General features: G+C 39.9%; 1 protein-coding gene across 1 annotated transcript in view; it reads right to left on the bottom strand.

Moving 5' to 3' along the window:
- The window catches only part of LOC126188583 (thyrotropin-releasing hormone-degrading ectoenzyme-like), a 270,383-nt gene that overhangs the window by 132,908 nt on the left and 114,945 nt on the right, over window positions 1-22,530 (bottom strand). Inside the window, exon 8 of the mRNA XM_049930188.1 lies at window positions 4,870-5,071. Within this exon, the coding sequence (XP_049786145.1) occupies window positions 4,870-5,071 (202 nt within the window). The remainder of the gene's footprint in view (window positions 1-4,869; window positions 5,072-22,530) is intronic.

Here is a 22,530-nt window from a genome sequence, read left to right as displayed (position 1 = left end):
GGAAAGACCCCATAGATAATATTGTGGGGAAGGCGAGCCAAAGGTTGCGTTTCATTGGCAGGACACTTAGAAGATGCAACAAGTCCACTAAAGAGACAGCTTACACTACACTCGTTCGTCCTCTGTTAGAATATTGCTGTGCGGTCTGGGATCCTTACCAGGTGGGATTGACAGAGGACATCGAAAGGGTGCAAAAAAGGGCAGCTCATTTTGTATTATCATGTAATAGGGGAGAGAGTGTGGCAGATATGATACGCGAGTTGGGATGGAAGTCATTACAGCAAAGACGTTTTTCGTCGTGGCGAGATCTATTTACGAAATTTCAGTCACCAACTTTCTCTTCCGAATGCGAAAATATTTTGTTGAGCCCAGCCTACATACGTAGGAATGATCATCAAAATAAAATAAGAGAAATCAGAGCTCAAACAGAAAGGTTTAGGTGTTTGTTTTTCCCACACGCTGTTCGGGAGTGGAATGGTAGGTTAGATAGTATGATTGTGGTTCGATGAACCCTCTGCCAAGCACTTAAATGTGAATTGCAGAGTAGTCATGGAGATGTAGATGTAGATGTGGATATGTACAATGCTCTGCCATGGAAGACACAGGTCAGCAGCAGCAGCACAAGATTGTGGACAATGTTCCATAATAGAAGACACACAGCAGAAAGTGCAGGAGCAGCAAGAATTCACACTGTGAATGAAACAGTTTCTCAAGCATGTCACATGATAAAGATAGTATTTTGCATGATGACACTGCCATCCAACAGACACCCAATAGGCAGTTCATTAGTTTGATGAAATAGTTCACGCATGAATGATTGGACATCAGTGTCCATTGGACACAGGCCTCCTGCCATCAACCATTCTGTCCGAGGGTTGTGCCCATGCACATGTGCTGGTGGCGTTTCTGCTGTTGCTCTGCCCCCCCCCCCCCTCCCCCCCAAAGTCAGTTCATCATAGGATATCCCCTTCCTCTTCTGAACCAGACTCAGTGCAGGTTCCCAGGTCTTACTAAGGAGGTAACCACTTTTCATAGCTAATAAGGGCTTTCTTACTCAAACCTTAATAGATTATTTAATTACGCAGTCCCAGAAGTTAGACTAAATCAAATACTCAGTATGGTCACAATCCATTCTGCGAATAGGCAATGTTCAGTAACTGCCAACTTGTTAGGTTGCTGCAGTCCAATGACCTGCTGGTGTTCTTGGCCATGATATTTAACAGTATATACCATTTGGCATACATAAGTCACTGCACGTTCGCAGGGGACCTGATAGACCCTGCATTTCTGTACTGTGAGGTCTTCCTTTTTACACTACCAAGCAGTGATGGTGTTTTAGCTGGTTGGCAGAAGACAATTTTCACTTGATGTTTGTCCATTCCTCCCAGGTAATGCACCACAAAATGGAATAAACACAATGGCCACATCCTCCTGAAGTTTCTCTTCTGTTTCCAACAACTGTACAGTCAGTGTAGGACATAAAGCTCTCTGAATTTGCCACTCTGTGTAGTTGTTTATCCAGAACGCCGTCTTTAGATGTTCAAGTTTTTGGTTGAGACTCTCATTGTTGGAGAGGTTGTGTGCACTATGTACCAACTTTTTGGGCCCACTACCCCACAGCACCAGGTGGTGGCTCTGTCCACTTGTAAGTATAGGCCAGTGTGCAGCTTCTTACAGTACACACTGTGGTCCATCGTGCCATCTGCACTTCTTTCTACTATGATGTCCACAAAGAGGAGCATTCCATCCACTTCAGACTTCATGGCAAATTAATATTTTGGTCTATGAAACTGAGATGTCTGAGGAACCATTCAGCTTGTCTCTTCCATGTGGCCATATGACAAATGTGTCATCAACATATTGGAATAAATATGTATCTTTCCATTGAGCCTGAGGTGGAGTGCCTCTGTGCCCTATTATTAACAGTATTGGTGCCCTGACATACTCACTTGCTGAATACTTGAAAGATATGATTTGTCCTTACATCAGGAAACGTCCACTGGATGTTGGCAGCTCATTACAAGCAGGTACAGGTCTGTGTGGGTCTTCTTCCCATAAACTGAATGGCCTAGTGTACCATCTGCCTTCTTCTTTATTAGTACATCCAAGATAGGGAGTCAACTATTGTCCTCTACTGCCAAAGTGAAAGCAGTGTTTTGATGGATGCTGTTAAAGTGGTCCAGGGACTCATCTGGAGCCTGTCCATGCTCCCATACCACCAAAGTATCATTGAAATAATGAAAGAAGTGCTTGAGTTTCTGGCAATCAGTTTGAAGGACCACCTCCTCAAAGTGTCCCATGTAGAGATTTGCAATCCCTAGAGCCAGTGCGGATCCCATGGCCACTCCACCCATCTGTTCACAAAATTCTCCACTGCACTTGAAGTAGGCTGTCATTAGTACATGTTCAAGAAGTTTGACTATTTACAGCTTGAAATGCTGAGACAGCAGTGCCAAGGAGTCTTATTAAGGTACTATTATGAATAGGACTAATTTTTTTATGTGGGAGGAATGCCAGCTAGGGAAATGCAGGTATTGTTGATGGTTAGGGTGTCTGATACATACAGAGATGTGGATGGAGTCGTCAGAGCAGTGGAAGTCAATGTCCTAGGTGGTGGCATATTTGGTTGAGAAGAATCAGGTGAAGTGGATGGGAGAGAAGGTGCTGAGTTTGAGGAAGAATGAGGATAATGCGTCTTGCTCCTGAATACAGATCCTGAAGTTATCACCAATGAGCCTGACCATATGACATCCTCTTGTGCCAACCTTTTCATGGGCCACTTAGAAGATAGTCCTGACCATCTATTTTCTGGGCTGTTTCTGGTGTGATTGTGCTTGATCCCTTCATTTGTATGCTTGTACCCTCAGCAAACATAAGACTTATTGAAACCTCCTCCAAGGCCATTGGCTTGTAATTTATATAATGGAGCAGACTCAACAGTGTACATTTTGGGACTCCATGTTTTATGTTTTCCATTTCTGTGTTTAGAATTATTTCTGTGGTGCAATTAATCGATGTAGTGGTCTGATTCTTATTAATAATTTAAGTGGCCACCTGTGCAAGAGAGATACCTACAGTACTATACTTCTGTATGGGTTAACATAGTCTTCTTGATGCACTTAGTATTAGCAAAACATTACAAATGTAGAACATGATTGATTTTCATCAAACTTCAGGTGACGCGTTTCAAAAGGAAAAATGAAAATGTAACTCTGCTGAATGTTATATCTGGTCTGTTCACAAATCTCCAGAGCTTCATCCACAAATTTTTTGTACACTTAGTTTTTACTTATTGTCCATGGTCTCCATCAAAATACTGCCCTCCACAATTGATACACCGTTCCCAATGCCATTTCCTCTCCTGGATCACATGAAGCACTATCTGTGAATTTTCTTATATCTCATCTATTGTTGCAAATCATTGTCCCTTCAATAGGGTTTTCAACTTTGTAAATAAATAAAATCCCCAGGGGCCAGGTCTGGAGAGTATAAAGGATAAGGCAGCACTGTATTTCATTTTTTGTGCAATAGTCACACACCAACAGGGATGAATGTGTAGATGTGTTATCATGATGCAAGAGCTATGAGTTGTCTCACCACATTCCAGGCTGTTTTCTTCTCACATTTTCTTTCAGGCATCACACATGTCCTGATAATACCACTGATTAATAGTTTGTCCATGTGGTGTGATTTCATGATGAACTAATCCTTCAAAGTCAAAGAAAATTATCAGCATGCCTTTGACATTTGACCTGACGTGATGAGTTTTTTTTAATCTTGGACAACCTTCCCTGACCCATTGTGAAGGCTAAATCTCAGTCTTAATTTCATAACTGTAGAGCCACATCTCATTGCCAGTTATGATTGTCTTAAGGAACATCCCATGCTCATTTGTGTGATCCAAAAGCTCTTCACAGATTGCAAGGTGAAGGTCTTTCTGGTCTTGACTCATGACCCGTGGGAAAAACTCAGCAGCAGCACAACACATTCCAAGATGCTGTGTCAGGATTTCATGACATGATCCAACTGATAAGTTAAATTCTTCAGCAATCTCTCAGACAGTCAGTCTTTGATTAGCATGCACAATTTTGTTGATGTTCTTGACATGAGCATCATTGTTAGACGTCAAAGAGTCACCTTTAACTTCTATCTGGCCATTTTTAAGGCCTGTGAACCATTTGTAACACCAGTATGGCTGAAGCACTCATCACCGTAGGCTTCCTGCATCATTTGCTGTCTCTCTGTAAAGGTTTCCTTCAGTTTCATGCAAAATTTAGTGCAGTTGCATTGTTCCCCTAACTCTGCCATCTTGACATTCACAAACTGTGTGACACAATGTTCTGCTCAATACAGCACTGAACAATAACTAACAGACATACAACAACGAAACTTCCAGCAGATACACATTATACACAAGTGTGAGCAGGGATACCAAATGCATTTCACTCCAACACACCATTGGTGCAAAATTATGAATGTTCCAGAATTTTTTGAACAGACCTTTTATTGTGAACTGATGCTTCCTACTCTGCATAAGGGTGACAGAAAGCAACATAAACCACTTTACATTTGAAAAGTAAAGTGTTCGAAAATTTTGAACCTGTGCATACAATGAAGGACATTTTCTGTTGTAATAAACAAAATTTTAGTGAAGGTTACACATTATAACATTATCAATAACCAACAAGCATAAAAGACATTCTGGGCTGTGTTCTGACTAAAAGTAACATTCCAAGTGAGAGAGACTCACCATTAGTTATCAGCACTTGTTTTTGCTTCTTCCACTATAGCAGGATTTTTGTCTCATGTCATTATTCATTAAACTCCCAGAAATAATTACACATGCAAGATAATATTTAAAATACTGACCTATGATATCTGGGTCAACAAGAATGAAACTGTCGGATGGTGGCATGTTTTCTAAAGTAATTTTTTCTTCTTTTTTCATCCAGAGCACTTGGTCCAACAATCTTCCTTCTCTCTGGTCACTTCTGAGAAGCACAAGTGGCACGTACCACAGATCTCCTCTCCTCTCAGATGATCCATCTGATTTATTTCGAGTAAATGCATGCTACATAAATATTATTCATTAGAACAACTATACTGAAAACAATTTCCAAAACAAACTATATGAAACAGTTTATTAGCTATCTTAAAAATATTGTTCCAATAAATTTTCAGGTTTTTCTCATGAACTTTGTATAGACCTGCAATGTGTCTACCATTTTTATACATTACACTATTTTCTTGAAGCCAATATTCAGTGACATTTACTGAAATGTGATAAGGCAGATACTTCAAAGCTGGTTAGTGGTTTAAGAGGCCCACTCTTATATGTAGAATGCAAAGTAAATTTCCTCCAGCTTCTTCACACACTAGTTTCTAATTACAACTTTCTGTAGTTTGCCAGTGGATATGAGAGTCTTGTATTAACATCTTGACTGAGCTATTTATCCTTGGTACAGTAGACTGTTACAGCAGTCATAAACTAACGTGCCCACTGCAGAAATATTGAGATTCACTTTTTTACTGCTTAATTGTGGTATAATTATGGTTGGTTTGATGGCAGTGCCACTCTAACCACATTTTGTCACTTTGTTAAACCCAAAGATACTATCTTATAGTGCAACATCAAATGCCTCCAGAATAGGTTCTCAGCTATGTGAGTGGCTCGAAGACTTATTAGGTAATGCTATCCGGGACGGAAAGTTGCCAACAAACACTCTATCAGTTTTCAGAAGAGTAATGATAATTTATTTAACTGAAACATAGGACATTACCAAAAAAGACAGATGAAGATTTCTAGACCTTTGAAGAGGTAGACAGATATTCTGTACCAGTCTGAACATGCTCTGACAACAGAGGTAGAGCTGTTAAACATAACATTATCTTCATGTTGAATAAATATAGAGAAAAGAGAAGTTGAAATCATTGAACAGAAAGTTTAATTATTGAATCAAGCAGTTTTTTGCAGATCAAAATATAGAAAGATATACTTTTGGCTTTTTACTGAAGGATAAAACTCAAGTAATCATAACAATGTACAGGTACTCAAGGGAGAAGTTTCAAATTTATAGAACACTGAAGCGTGCAGAATTACTTTTTATTTCTAACTGCACAAATACAGGATAGTAAATCACACAGGATAGCTTGACACTGAGAGTAGTTTGAGATAAGTTTTTTTTTACCAATGATAACAATCTCTGCTGTTGATTTATGGACCGATTATCCCTCCCTCATCCCTCACCACTTTCTGTAGCTCAAAGTATCTGGAATGTAAGGAAATTAAAATTTTATCTGAATGCCAGCCCTTATGCAGACTGCTGGCAATGGTGTTGATGCAGCTGCTAGCTGCTGTGGTGCTGTGGCTGCTGGTTGATGTAACAGGGTGGTACCTGCAGGTGAGGTTTGTACAGGTGTCTCCAGAAATGGTGAGATGTGTGGTTTTGATGTGGTTCTTGGTAAGTACAGACACTTGCAAAATCTCCATGGTTTAGTCTCCTCATAGCAACACAGAAAGGGGAAGGTACTTGGTAGATGGGCAGGTGAATTGATGAGATTAGAGCAAAGAATAACAGCACAATCGATCTAAGCTTTTTGGATGAAAATGGGTTGTTGACCATGGAAGAAGCAGGTGGGCATTGGATCATGGCTAAATGCACCAATTGTGGCAGTTCTGATGGGGATGACAATGGTGCAGGTATGAGACTGTCTGCTGGTATGTGTAATGGTTTCTTATACAACTGCTAAAGACTAAAAGGATCAAGGGAAAGGCTACCATCCATTTCTCACAGTGGAAAATAAGAGCTGTGTTTAGGGTACCATCCTATTTCCGATGAAATGGCAGCTTGTGTTATGACACAGGAAGCAGCACAACTTGGACAATTCTTGTAAAAAAATATATTTGAACTGCTAGTCCTGATCTGTAGTGATATGAAGGGGAAAACTGAATCATGCTATTCATTATGGTGACAGAGGTCTTTGCTACTGTCTCAGTAGAAATGTCCATAACATGTGTAGTTTCTGTCCATTGAGGGCATATGACCACCACTCTGAAAACATATCTGTAGCCATCCAAAGATGGAAGTAGATCTATGACATCAGTGTGGACATGGATGAATCTCGCTGGCGAGCCATGGAAGTGCCCAATGTAAGTGTGTGCATACTGGTACAGAATACTTGAAAAATCTCATGCATGAACATGATTTTTAATTGGCAGCCACATAAAATGTTCGATCAGTAAACTGATGATCATGTTTGCCCCTAGTGGGACAGATTGTGAGTATTGTCAGAAGCAGCTTTGTGGAGTTTTGGTGAAAAATAGGGCCTTTGGTTTCTGCCATGAGATGTCACACCATAGTGTGAACTTGGTGCCTGACAAGATTTGGGTAAGATGCAGTCCTATGGAAGGGTTAGTCAATAAATGGTATAGCTATGGATCTGCAGTCTGAGCAGTGTCAACTTCTTTTTAGTCCATGGTATTTGCGAAACCCCAGGTGCACAAAAAGTAAGTGTCAACAAATTTTTCTGCTTCTATCACGTGTCACTGCTTGATTAACTATGTATGTATGAAGTGCACAGGTGAATGTTTATCACTGGCATTCTGGAAAGTGGAGACTGTTGGATTGTGGTCATTGTAAACTGTCATAGGCTGAGCTTCAATTTGACGGTGAAAGTATTCAATTCCTTCATAAACTGCAAGCAGTTCTGTGTCACACAATCTCCACTACTGGTGCAATTTAATTCTTGCCGACATTGGCCAGTCTGTTGGTGTATGGCTACACCTATTGTTGTCTATGAGTGGCATTTGTGTAACGGCCATTGTCAGCAGGTGGTGGCAATAAAAGTTGACTGTTCCGAGGATTCACAATTTCACAATTGCTGGTAGTCTGACAGCTTCAGAAGGGCTTGTGGAGTTGCTATCTTCTCTGGTAATGGATCAATGCCATCTGTTAAAACTGTATGGCATAGGAAGGTCATTTCCACTTTGCCAATGTTGCACTTACTTTAATTCAGTGCTCTCCTGTGGTTCTGCAGTTGCTGATGCATTTCCCACATGTATGGTTTGTATAGTGAGGTGTTTGGTGGAAACACTAGACTGTCTTCAAGATATGCAAAGTGAAATGGAAGCCCCTTTAACAGTTCCTCCACAAATGTAGACGTATTTGTAAGGTATATTTAAGACCAAAAGGCATCAATTAAGAAGCAAATAGGCCAAAAGATGTAATTACTGCTATCTTCAGGATGTCATAAGGTATCACAGAACTCTGGTTCTATGCTTGCAATGGTCTATGATGCTTATAACTTTTGTGCTGGATAACACACATAAAATCTTGAATGTTTCATATTGGGTACCTATCTGGGACCACCCTGGCATCTAAAGCATGGTCAGCACACCAGATTATCCCAGCTTGGAGCATTTGTTCAGATATGGTCCTCATTCTGTTAGGCACCTTGGGGAAGTTCTACAGGCATACTACAAAATGCGTTGGCCAGATGTGTTAGACATATGATACACAGGGTTGTGTTCTGTAATGGTACACATAAATTAGTTAAAGATATCACTGCTTGGTCCCCATTGATTTTCAGGGATGAGAACTATCATTTTTCAGTTTTTATATTCTCTTTTCAATAGCTTTCAATTACCTTTCCCTGGAGGACATTTTTTAAGCAAGACTAGCTTACTAGATTTCACAGCACAGCAACTGTTCTTTGACTGTGAAAAAACTAGATCACACAGTGGACGTTCAGGCTTCATCTTGAACATTTATAATATCTCTGTATTTGTGTGTAACATGTCAGAAGATGTGACAATGTTTCCTTTCTTCATACTCATAACTAATGTCTGCCATGGGTTGTATTACCAATTGGTGTTCTCTGTACCAGGCTGTAAGCAGAGTTCCCCTCCCCCATATACTGATTATTCTGGTGCCATCAGTAGCATTCTGTAGTCATGCTTTTCTCAAACCTACCATTAATATACTGTATAATGGGCAAGGAAATTGGCACCCTACATAGGTCTGGCAATGTCCATCACTACAGATGTCCACTTGAAGGGGGTGGTGAGTGTTCCAGCATAACGACAAGCATCAGTACGAAAATCAAGAACAATACACCAGAGAGGGCTGTGAGACAACATCAGCCAATAGTACACTAACTAGGATGTCACCACAACTGGAGCGGCATTACACAAAGAGATTAAAGTGACGTGCCACCTAGCCATGGCCGCACTAGTGAACTGAGACCAGAAGAGCTTCAGTGATATTAACGATAACAGTGACTAGTGAATTTGTGGGATTAGCTTGTGTGGAAATTGTATCTGTCAGAGGACAATGATTATTTGCATGTCACCAACTGCTTGCAACCCATCATGTAGAAACAAAAGTTAAGTATTGTCAATTCAATTACAATAATAAACTCCATTAATATGATTTGCTTGTATGTTGTCTAGCTATCCAAGAAATCATCTTCCTAGCCACCCTATAAGACGCAAGTGAGTTATCAGAAGAACCCGGTGCCTGGTGGCCACAGACTTTTCTGTTATGTTTTGCTGGCACATTAATTCTCTCCTGTCTTTTCTTTGCAGGGGTGTTTACTTGCTTTAACAGGGTGTATACGTGGACAAGGAAAAAAAATTCCCGGATTTTTCCCGGATTTCCAGATTGAAAATACACTTTCTCCCGGATGAAAATACACTTTTTCCATGTTAAATGACAGTATACTTTTCCTCGGCACTTATCAATCCTTTGAATGTTTATGGTTTTCTAAACAGACGTAGAATTTACCGGCACTTTAGAAAACAAAACCCAGGGGAAAAAAACACGTTTTGGAAAGATCTTTGATGTGCAGCAACATGTACGCTGCATTCCTTCATTTTACGGAGGTATAAATTCGAATTCCACCAAACACTGCATGTTACTTTCCGAAGCAATGAAATCGAGATTGCGACGCGGTTTTGTAAGCCAGTCATGGCTCATGTCACGTGATTTCGACAGCTGATGACAGTACAAGACACGTAGTGTAGTCAACCAATAGCAAGATCACTCTTAAATAGCGCGAACACAAAAAGAAAAGTTAATGGTTTAAATTAGTACACATAGTTTTGATAAAAGAAAAAAAGCTTTCACAAATAATATTGGTCTCTAAGATTAACAAGCTGCAAGAGAAGCTAAGCTTCCACATATAATGCTGCTCATTTTGCGCGTGTTACACTTTAAGATACATGACACAAATGTGCCAGTAAAATTTTTAATAACGACGTAAATGTCTGATCTTCTGGGCTCTAAATTATTCTAGATGGTCGTCCTCAAGGAGTTGATTTTTACATGAGAGTCAAACGCTCTATGGTTTAAGAAAGTCATCGTACATTCTCGCACATAGTTCATCTTGCGTAAAAGGAAATTTACTTTGAAAGTAACACTTTTCAAACCATCATTCGCAATATTTTCCCATGACCTGTTAGAAACTGGTTCATTTCAGCAGTTGCCAGAGAGCGCCAGATAACAGGCGTCACCGCGCCAGCGCAGCTACGATGACGCAGAAAGCCCATATGTTCGTACGTGTGATCTTGCATTATGTCATAAAAGAAACAAGACATCAAAGGATACTTCAGGAGCATCGTAATTTTGTGAACCATACTAAAATGCGTAATTTGGCTTAAAGTGCACAATTGTATGTCTGGATTTGGATGTAAATTTTCTAGAGTACCAGTACTGTATTATCTCATGTTTGGTTCTTTATTATGGCATAATGTTATATGAGCTATAAGATGGAAAACGTGCACTTGAAATGCAGTGAATAGTTAAAACTAGCCAACAGCGTGAGATTAAACACTTCGTTTAAAATAAATTGACTTCCTGAGTGCAAAATATTAATAAAAGCCCAATCTCTTTAGCAAACCGACAAAAATAACTTCATTGTTCTGCAAGGTGATTAATGCTTGATTGTCAGAAAGGTGGAAATAAAACCTGGAACTGACAACATATTTTAGCCTTCCGTAATTATGCGAACGTATTTTAATTAATTTGGTAGCTCCCAGCCACAGAAATCCGTTTTGTTTTCATTTAATGTGAGAGCAATAAACAAAGAGGAAACAGCAAAATCACTAAACGTAAACACAGGTCACGTGGAGACTACCCACCTCCCCACTACAACTCAGACTGCTCTGTGCATCAGCCCTGGATCTACGATATTTCCGAACCAGAGCAATTTAGATAGTGGCGCTCAGCCACACATCTGTAGCCAGAAGCCAGCCAGAAGCGGGAGAAGGTACTACCCACAGGCGACTCAACTGCGCATGCGCAAGAGCCCGCCCGCAACTGCTCAAATGAATCAAATGTAAACAGCTGTCATGCCACACTCATCGGAGGCAATTTGTTGTTAGGAAGCACTGCATATTCTTCCTAAAGCCTTTGACACACTTTGGTTGGCAGACGCACTGTGTTTTGTTGTATATGGTGCAATTCCTTTGCCGCTTAGGTTTTATTTTCGTTTTTCTTCCTCTTGTTAATGTTTTGTTGCTGCAATATTATCCTGCAGACGTGGAATACAGTAATATCCTTTGTTTGAGTATTGGTTCTTACCAGTTAAAATAACAAAAATTTAACTGGTAACTAAAATAAAGAAAACTTCCCGAAATTCCAAAAAATTCCCAGGTTTTTCCCGGTTTTCTCCCGGAAGGAAAAATTTCCAGGTTTTTCCCAGATCTCCCGGATGTCCCGGGTCATATACACCCTGTTTAAAAGTCTCTTTTGCTAATTACTATTGTCAGGTGGTTGATGCAGAAATTTTCTTTGCTTTTGTACTTATTTTTCTTGCTTGCCTTGTCTGCTTCTTGCATTTGTCTCTTCCAACATGCTCACCCCACCTATTACACCCCCTGCTCAGGTGCCACAGTTACAAGTGTTAGATGCAACACAGCTAGTGCAGATGTTTCAGTTCCATATGCAGCAAATATCTAAATTGCTCAACATGGTGTGCACCTGACAGAACAAGCAGCACCTACAGCAACACCTACTGCTATACCGCCTTTTCGACAGTTTCATGAACAAGAAGAGGATTGGCTTGAGAGGTTGCAACAATTTGAAGCACACTTACTTGCTCACAGTTTACCACGTACTGTGAAACATCCATACGTATTATCCACAGTAGGAAGTGCAGTGTTCCGATTAACTCAGAAGATGTTTTCTAATGCCACTCTGAGTGAACTTGCTTATGAACAGGTGGTAGATTCGCTAACTAACTATTATGATGAACAATTAAATGTGGTAGCAGTTAGGTATCAGTTCTTTAATTGCAATAAATGGTCAGAACAAGCTTATTGCAAATGAGTAACAAATTTGCAGGGTATGACAAAGAAATGCAAATTCAAATGTGCTTGCAGTGCTTTATATTCGGATGTTATGCTGTGTGATATGATTGTGTACAGTGTACCTGATGTCAAACTGAGAGAACAGATTTTGAAACAGTTTGGTCCATCAGTTCAGCATGGGCGCTGATGACCACGTTGTTTAGAGCCCGAAAACCTCAAACCACACATCAGTTCAGCAGGTAGAGCAAATTCTGGATCAGTATGATTCAGGTGCCCTGTCATACGATAAATATGAGCGAGCAGCCAGCTATTTGTTGGGTTGAGTCCCTTGTATGTGACTGGCCCATTCAGCAGCTGCTTGCACTCGCCACGCCAAGTAAACAATGTTACATGCTGCGTAAACATTTCACTAAACAGGTGGGTAAAGAGGTGAACAGAATTAAGTCTTGCCCTTGGTGTTATTCATGGCACAAACGCCAGACTGCCCCTCCCGACAAGCTCAGTGTTATGCTTATGGTAGGAAAGGACATGTACAATCCATATGTTTTCAATGGAAAAAACATAAGAATTTGGCACACTCACAAAAATCTAGTCATGAGGCCCTTGTCATTAATGCAGTTTAGTCAGATTCTGCAACAAGCATTCACAAAACTAGCAGGCGAGTAGTTTCTTCAGTGATATGCCAGTCAAACCAACTTTTTGTTCATTTACTTCTTTGTGGGAAACGTGAAATTTCAGTTGGACACAGGTGCCTCTGACACATTCCTAAATCGTCACACATATGAACTGTTAGGCTCCCCACTCCTGTCTAAAACTAGCACACAACTGGGGCTTATAATGAACAAGACATTCCCATTCTTGGAAAATGTACATTGCCTACCATGTATCACTCACATATGTGAACAATGACTTTTACGGTGCTACAATCATGCAAGTGTGAGAACATATTTGGTCTTGATTCTTTTGATTTGTTTGGCTTTAACATTCAGGACAATGTGTTGTCAGAATCTGCATTCCATGCAAAAGATAGTGTTGCTAGATTTCTAAAAGAATTCCCAGAACTCTTTTCTGAAGATTTAGGCAAGTCTAACAATTTTGTTGCACATTTTACTCTGAAAGACAATGCTCAGCCAAAAGTTTTCCAGGCCAGAACTGTTCCCATTGCATTATGGGACAAAGCTGTGACTGAACTTAAAAAGTTGCAAGATAGTGGAGTTATTGCACCCATATCAGCCAGTCAATGAGCAATTCCACTGGTTCTGCTCCCAAAACTTCAGGTTGCATTCACCTCAGTGTTGACTTTAAGTCTATGGTCAACTCACAAACTGTGATTGATACTTACCCCTTGCCATGTCCAGAGTATCTCATGGACAAATTAGGTGCTGGATGCTACTTTTCAAAAATTGATTTGCGCAACATGTATTTTCAAATACCACTCAATGAAGAATCTCAAAAAGTGTGTACAGTAAATACTCATTTGGGCTAGTTTAAATATTTGCATTTGCCTTTTGGAAGCGATTCTGCACCTGCCATTTTCCAACGGACTGCACAAGTGCCAAAGTGTTCAAACTATTTGGACGATATTGTTGTAGCAGGTTGTACACCTGAAGAACATATTGCAAATTTATGTGCTTTGTTTCATCTGTTACCTGATGCAGGATTAAAGTGTAGACTGGAAAAGTGTGATTTTTTTAAACCTGTTGCAGTATCTTGGTCTTGTCATAAACAGTCAAGGTTTACATCCACTGCAGTTGTTTTTGTGAGCCGTACGAGAATTGCCAACTTCTTGAAAAGTCGCAGGATTGCAGTCAATCTTAGGGAAAATGAACTTAGTAACAGATCACAAGCCTTTGCAGTTCTTGTTTTGTGCAACGAAACCAGTTCCTGTATGAACTGGCCAAAAATTGTACAAACTGGCCAAAAATTGCAAAGATGGACTTTGTTGTTGTCTCAATATCAGCATGAGATTGTGTATCATCTGTCAGCTCAACATGGTAATATGGATGCACTGTCTCTGATACAGATGTTGACACCTCTGCTGCATCTTATTGTGACATTGATGCTCTGGATTCTGAATTGCTTCAATCTTTCGTGCTGAACTATACAAAAATTGCACAGGTCAAGGAAGTGGATTCAGATTTGAACATTTTGCTAACATACATTTGCACAGCTTGGTCCCAGTCCTTGCATAGCATAAAGAACTATGTAGTGTGCCGAAACTTTGTACATCAGCATAGCCTCACTATACAGAAAGGAGTGATTCTTTTCAAAATGGCAATGGACAGTCACATGTGTTGATCCCTAAAGCTTTGTGAAAAGAAGTGTTGCATTTACTTCACCAAGGACACTGGGGGTTGTTTGCACTAAACATTTAGTGCATCTACATTGTACTTGGTAGGGTACGAACACCCAAATAGAACAGATGATGTCATAGTGTCATGCATGTGCAGAAAATCAGTCTGCTCTACCACAAAAATTCTCTGCTTGGCCTAAGCTGAGATCACCATGTAAATGTGAGCACATAGGCTTTGCAGGATGTTTTTTGGAACATCCGTTGGTTGATTGTGGTTGACTTGTATAGCAAGTTTCCTTTTTCTGTGCCAATGAATTCAATAGCATCACGTACCACAATTCAGGTGTTGTCCTCAATTTTTTGCCTTGAAGGCTTACCTGAATTAATAGTGTCAGTCAATGGACCTCTGTTCACATCAAATGAATTTGAAACATTCTGTGACTGCAATGGCATACACCATCTAACTAGTTCACTGCTTCATCCACAGTCAAATGGCATAGCGGAACGTTTTGTCAGAACCTTCAAGCAGCAGATGGCCAAACTTAGCTCCACACACACCAGAGATCAAGCATTGCATCTCTTTTCCACCACCTATCGTTTGCACCCATGAAATGGACCATCACCGGTGTAATTGCTTCATGGCCGCTGCCATTGGACACTGATCCACCTTCTCCACCCTCCTCAGGGTTCAACACTGAAAGAAGGCTGCAAGAATTGCTTTGCACCACACGATACTGTCTTTTATAGGGTTTTTAGCAGCAGCAGACTGTGGGCGTGGGGCGACATGTCCGTCGACTTGGTGCTTGCATGTATCTTATTTCAGGTCCAGATGGCTTGCAGTGCCAACATCAAAATCAACTTCACCTCTGTTATGTGCACTATGATCTTTTAGTGTCTCTTCCCCCCAGATTTATGGATCCAGAAGATGGCATGGCCCCAGCAGCCTCCAGAGGGTGTCATCATGACACCGCGGGATGAACCCATGGAGATAGAGCCTACACCTCCTCTGCCTCTTCTCGTCCTACTGATGGGGCTGGACCCACCCATACTGCAGCAGTCACCACCTTCATCTGGTTCATGCCATCAGAAGATGGACGTGTACCCTTCTGGTCATTTTCTGGGGGACGTTTCTGCCAAAGTGAAGGCCGGACAGCGGGGTACGACCGGAAGCTTGATATACCCTGCAGCCACAGCTTCTGGTCCAGCACTGTGCCCACACTCCTCCCTTCCCCACCATTGTTGCTTTGGGGTGGTGGGGAGGAATGTTCAGCGCATGCACAAAAATCAAGAACGATACAGCAGAGAGAGCTGTGAGAGGAAGTCAGCCAATAGCATGCTGACTGGGTCGTCAAAGTGAATGGAGTGGCATCTACACAACGAGAATAAAAGCGATGCTGCCTAGCCACAGCTGCACTAGTAGACCTGGACTAGAGGAGAGCACTAGAAAAGCCGCAGTGATATTAATGATAGAAGTGCCTCATGAACTTGTGTGATTAACTTGCATGGAAACTGTATCTATCAAAGGACAATTGCTTGCGATCCATCATGTAGAAATGAAAGTTAAATATTGTCAATTCAATTACTGTAAGAAACTTCATTAATATGAATTGCTTGTATGTTGTCTGGCTACCCAAGAAAACAGATTCCTATGCACCCTATAACATCTACATCTACATCTACATCTATACTCCGCGAGCCACCTTACGGTGTGTGGCGGAGGGTACTTATTGTACCACTATCTGATCCCCCTTCCCTGTTCCATTCACGAATTGTGCGTGGGAAGAACGACTGCTTGTAAGTCTCCGTATTTGCTCTAATTTCTCGGATCTTTTCGTTGTGATCATTACGCGAGATATATGTGGTCGGTAGTAATATGTTGCCCATCTCTTCCCAAAATGTGCTCTCTCGTAATTTCGATAATAAACCTCTCCGTATTGCGTAACGCCTTTCTTGAAGTGTCCGCCACTGGAGCTTGTTCAGCATCTCTGTAACGCTCTCGCGCTGACTAAATGTCCCCATGACGAATCGCGCTGCTTTTCGCTGGATCATGTCTATCTCTTCTATTAATCCAACCTGGTAAGGGTCCCATACTGATGAGCAATACTCAAGAATCGGACGAACAAGCGTTTTGTAAGCTACTTCTTTCGTCGATGAGTCACATTTTCTTAGAATTCTTCCTATGAATCTCAACCTGGCGCCTGCTTTTCCCACTATTTGTTTTATGTGATCATTCCACTTCAGATCGCTCCGGATAGTAACTCCTAAGTATTTTACGGTCGTTACCGCTTCCAATGATTTACCACCTATGGCATAATCGTACGTACTGGAATGGATTTCTGCCCCTATGTATGCGCATTATATTACATTTATCTACGTTTAGGGAAAGCTGCCAGCTGTCGCACCATGCATTAATCCTCTGCAGGTCTTCCTGGAGTACGTACGAGTCTTCTGATGTTGCTACTTTCTTGTAGACAACCGTGTCATCTGCAAATAGCCTCACGGAGCTACCGATGTTGTCAACTAAGTCATTTATGTATATTGTAAACAATAAAGGTCCTATCACGCTTCCTTGCGGTACTCCCGAAATTACCTCTACATCTGCAGATTTTGAACCATTAAGAAATGAGTGGGCAGGATTCCACAATGTGGCTTACATTGACAATAAGTTCTTTGTGGCCATAGGTGTCGGTTGATGAGTTTTTTACTGCTTTCAGGTGTAAACATTCATCTGACTTATTCTTAGGTGTACTGGGCTGTGTGTGTGCTGACATCTCAGCCAGGATCAACCAGGAAGTACACACTCATACACCTGTCTGATATGTGCAACCATTGTAATGCAACACGATGTATTTGTGGCAATAGTATTTGTGAAACTTGTGCAGACAATTTACTTCTGCTGTGAGCATACTAAATGTTTTGGTGCAGTTTGTTTACTGCTCTATGATGATGTTCCATCTGTTGTTTATCTTGCATCTGCACCTGGTGACACTTTTTGTTCACCTAATCCAAATCACAGTTGTCATTTTGGTAGAGGCATGGGTTTGTGCATTTCCATGCTTGTTGACCAAAATGCCCTTGATGCCAGCAAAGATTAATTAAGTTGCCCCTCAGGCTGCCAGTGACCTTGCAATTGTGGCACTGTTGTAGGTTGGGACCGAAGCTGTTTACTAGATCCTCTCCATTCCTGCTGTACCAAAACCTGTGTGGCCAGCATCTGAACTATTGTGTGTTTACTGCAGAGATCTTCAAAAACACTCTATGGCTTATTGGGGTTGATGACAAAGCAGCCCAGTGTTGTCTCTTTGGACAAGTTTGATGACTGCTGGGTGTAGTTGGCTGTCGCAATGTCTGGCAGTGACATCAGGTCACCTGTTTCTGGAGACTCCAATGCTGTGTTTACTCTACCTGCCACTCTTAGCAAACTGTTTATTGGTTGAGCTTCATGCACTACCAATGTTATGTGCACTTGTGATGGTAGCTGCTGTTGCCAAATATGTAACAACAAATCATCTGAAACCTTTATTGCGTCCATCCCTCTGAAGAGATTTTATCACCACACTTTTTTTTCTTAAAGCACTTGTCTGAGCCTTTGATCTGGTGATTTGGTGCAATGAGCAGTTAATTCAGTTTTAAAGTATGGTAAGATTCATGACATGGCAGATGCATATTAATGTCCAAAACCAATGTGTTGCCTATTGGTCTAAATTTCTGATCATTAGCATAAATTGCTCATGATCATCAGTAACTTGTTGGTGTGTAAAAATTTTTTTTCCATGACCATGAACAAAATTAGTAGTTGGTCAGGAATAAATGGTGGGCCCCATAAATGAAAATACAGGATGGAATAACTGCTTCAGCCAACAGGCAGACAGTTATTGACCCTGAGTGTAGCATTGCTGTTTGCATTCATTGAACCAACAAGAAGTTTTGAGTTGTTTTAGTGCTTGGTTCTTTGCACTGCACTATCTTCACTCTCTGCATTGCAGGAAAAGAGTGCTGCAAAAACTGAATTTCATGAAGAATTTCTGGGAACTTGTCACAGATGACATGTAACTGATTGTGAATGTCTTCCATTGTTGTGGTGCCATATTTACCTGTCCATGCTTTTACTTGTTTCTAAATTGTCAGAATTCATTTATTTGGGAAGATTTATGTGCTACACAAAATAACATACACAGCACTGAAAAGCACAGAATAACTTTGTATTTCTAACTACACAAATGCAAATAAGTAAATGACACAAGATTACTCAAGACTGAGAGTAACTTCAAAGATAAACTTTGTACCAGAGATAAAACACACTACAGCCAGTTGTTAGATAAATTATTCCTGGAAGCTATTTTTGAGAAATCTGGATTAAATGTTGAGCTACAAAAAGAAAAAAAATAAGATCTGTTAGATTTCAATGTTTATTGTGACAGCTTTATTTGGTTGGGTTTTTTTTCCCTCTTCCTTCCAGTTGTGAATTTTTCAACTTGCATTCAGTAAGATTCTGGTGAAATTCTCATGACAGTGCTCTGCCTGAAAAAACCTTTAACCTATTTTTATTGCACATTCTGTAATACTTAACCAGCAAAAATGAACAAAGATACATGTGCAAGGAAAATATTGAAGCTTTACAGTGATTTGAACTAGATACAAAATAGAGATTGTGGTGGGGTATTTAAGAAAAAGTGATACTAATTTGAAATTTATAGTAATGTGCCTGCATCATAAAATAATTTTTGTCAAAACTTGATCGTAAACCTCATAGAATGAAACAGTCATAGAAGTAGTTAATACGGGCTGACACAGAAAAAAAGAAATGTATAAAACTGCCAGACCCAAGAAAGATCTAAAAAATTACTGAACTGTATTAAAGTTATTAATAGGTCAGGAAATATGCAAATCTTAATGGAAATCAGTAATACTGATGATGCCATAATTAAAGCTATAGAGAATATCAACAAAAAATGGACCTGAGAAACAGGCCGTGCATATTATGTTGTGTAAATGAATGCCTGCCAAACTTCATCCAGAGGGGCTAAGACTCTAAATTGTCATTCTGTTATATAAATCACTTTGCCAGTTTTGAAATGTATAATGCCACAAATAATAAATTTTACAGCTGACACATAAAAGTTATTATGTCCCAGAGAACTGAAATGTATGAGAATTCTGTAATGAATAAAAACTCTGTACTCCAGATTTCAAAGAGGGGAGGAAGGATGTTAGTGCCCCCCCCCCCTTGCAGTGTATGTGTCTATGACAGTGTATGTGTCTATAACAGACTGTTTCTAAATGGCAAGTATATATAGGGATTAATTTGTGAGTGAAGCAGCAAGAGCAGGATAAAATACTTGTCTTTCCAAAACAGCACCAAGTAAGAGTACATACAGTCACACATACAACCTTACCTTGGTGAATGTGTGTACTCTTACCAGGAGAAGAGTAAGAGCTTGATAGTTAGTGTTAATTGTTTCCTATTATGTGTTTCTGTGTGTCATGCAACAGTCCTCCATACATTAAGTCATTGCCTTTCCCTTATTTTTCCTATTTTCCTGTGCAGGAATTTTATCATTATGAAAAACTATGCCAGCATTTATTACTAAAATCAACAACTCACTACCTATCACTCAAGCCATATCCAGGTTCTTATTTCCTTCCTGAAATGTTGCATAGCAATAGGTGTCTCTCCTAATGAACTCAGCACAAAATATTTCTATTGTTAGTTAGTTGCTCCCCATCATTATATGAAGATCTTAACTTATTTATCTCACCAGTCTCTAATGCTCACCAGTCTAGTCCTACCTAATTATACCACCCAAACACAAAACTAAGTTAATGACTTTGCTCCTTTTGTAGACGACAGCAGCACTATAATCATGGAAGAAATATGTGAATTCCTTGTACAGAAAGTGAATGAGACCTTCAATGATGCTTACTATCAGTCTATATGCAACAAAGTTACATTGTACACAAAGAAAGCAATATCAAGAATTTCAATTTGAAGAGCAAAACTGACACTGCTAAATGAAATGGGGATGGTATGTATGTAGGCTATGTAATAAACATAAACTTATAGGAGTGAATATTGATCCTCAGTTAGTCATAGAACACACAAAGGTGCTAGCAAACACAATGAAATCAGCATCTTATGCCATTACAGACAGCCATACCTACATCTACAGATTGCAGACTACTGTGAAGTGCATAGCAGATGGTACTTCCCATGGCACCAATTCTTATGGTCTCTTTTCACTCCATTCATTTATAGAGTGAGGGAAGAATGACTGCCTCTGTGTACACTGTAATTAGTCTAATCGTGTCTCCACAATGCCTACAGTAGTGATACATAGAGGATTGCAATATATTTCTTGATTCCTCACTTGAGGCTGGTTCTTGGAGGTTCCTAAGCAGGCTTTCATGGGATAGTTTGCCTCTTATCTTCAAGCATCTGCAGGTTCATGTTTTTCATTGTCTCCAGCAGACCCCTGTAAGTCAAACAAATCTGTGTCCTTTCATGTTGCCATCCATTGTATAAATCTGTAATCCTCTGTCAGTCCTACGTGATTTGGTTCCCACAGACTTGAAGATTTCTAGTCTACTCTCGGCCTTGCCTATGACTGAACCTATGTGATCATTCCATTTCATAATACTACAGATTGTTACATCTCAGAATTTGTATTACTTGATAGATTTCAATTGTGACTCATTAATATTATTCTCACAGGATGTTACATTCTTTCTTTCTTTTTTTCTGTGAAGTGCAAAATTTTATGTTTCTAAACATTTAAAGCAAATTGTCAATCTTTGTTCCACTTTGAAATTTTATCAAGACCTGACTGAATATTTGAACACCTTTTTTTAGACAGTAATTCATTATGGATAAAGCATCATCTGTAGAAGCTCTGAAGTTAACTACCTAGGTAACAACCTATGGCATGTATTGCATAACTCTACATTCTCAGCTCTTGTGATGCACATCTAGAAAGCTGGAGCCTGGCATGTCACACAACGTTTGAAGTCTCTGTAAAGCCTTTCACTTAGCTCAGGACCACACTTCTAGGGAGAATGCCACCAATCACTGGAGTGAGCCAAGAATAACGTATGACCTCAGAATCCAGGTGACAGGCAATGCTTGTTCCAGTGTGCTCCACAACCTGCAGTTGGTAACAATCTTTTCCCACAATTGCTGCCAGAAAAGCCCCTTCAGCATGCTGAATGAAGGCTTCAGGCCTACATACTGATCTTTCACATCTCTTACTGACATTTATCAAAGGTGTACCATTATTTGCCGTATTTTTTTAACTGTTGAAGATCAGTATCATCAATATGTAAAAACTAGTGCCATTTGGTTACACATTATTCACATGAGCAATCACTACTTAGCTACACTATTCTGTTGCTGGCAATAAATGGTTAAAATATTAACACAATTTTCAAACCTTAGAAAAGAGCCATGCGAATAATAATTAGAAATAGTAGTTGGACTCATTGTAAAGGTAAGCGCATAACATTGTGGATTTGAACCATATTATGAGAACTTATTTACCAGTTAGTTATACATGTAGAAAACCTTGATAATTACCACACAAACAAGTCTATCATGGTCATGGGACAAGATCTAGACTGAACTTATGTTTATCAAATTTAAAATAGCATTTTCTACTAGGAAATGAAATTGTATAATAAATTATCACAGGAGATTGAATAGATTGTTGAAACAGATTTCCTCATCATGTCTAACACTTTATTTTGGCTACAAAATGTCTAATTTATATGAAATAGTCAAATGATGTAAATAGAAAAACGGAAGATAAAGAAGGGCACAGTAAAAACAAGCCATTGAAAATCGATACACTATGAAAGAAACCATTCAGAAAGCCTTTCAATCAATCTGAATACCAGAAGTTGTATATCTGACTGAGGTATGGGTAGTAAGAAA

Source organism: Schistocerca cancellata, chromosome 1, assembly GCF_023864275.1.
Source record: "Schistocerca cancellata isolate TAMUIC-IGC-003103 chromosome 1, iqSchCanc2.1, whole genome shotgun sequence".
In the NCBI taxonomy this organism is placed as follows: domain Eukaryota; kingdom Metazoa; phylum Arthropoda; class Insecta; order Orthoptera; family Acrididae; genus Schistocerca; species Schistocerca cancellata.
Note: the sequence above shows the minus strand (reverse complement) of the source record. Positions and strands in the feature narration are given on the sequence as shown.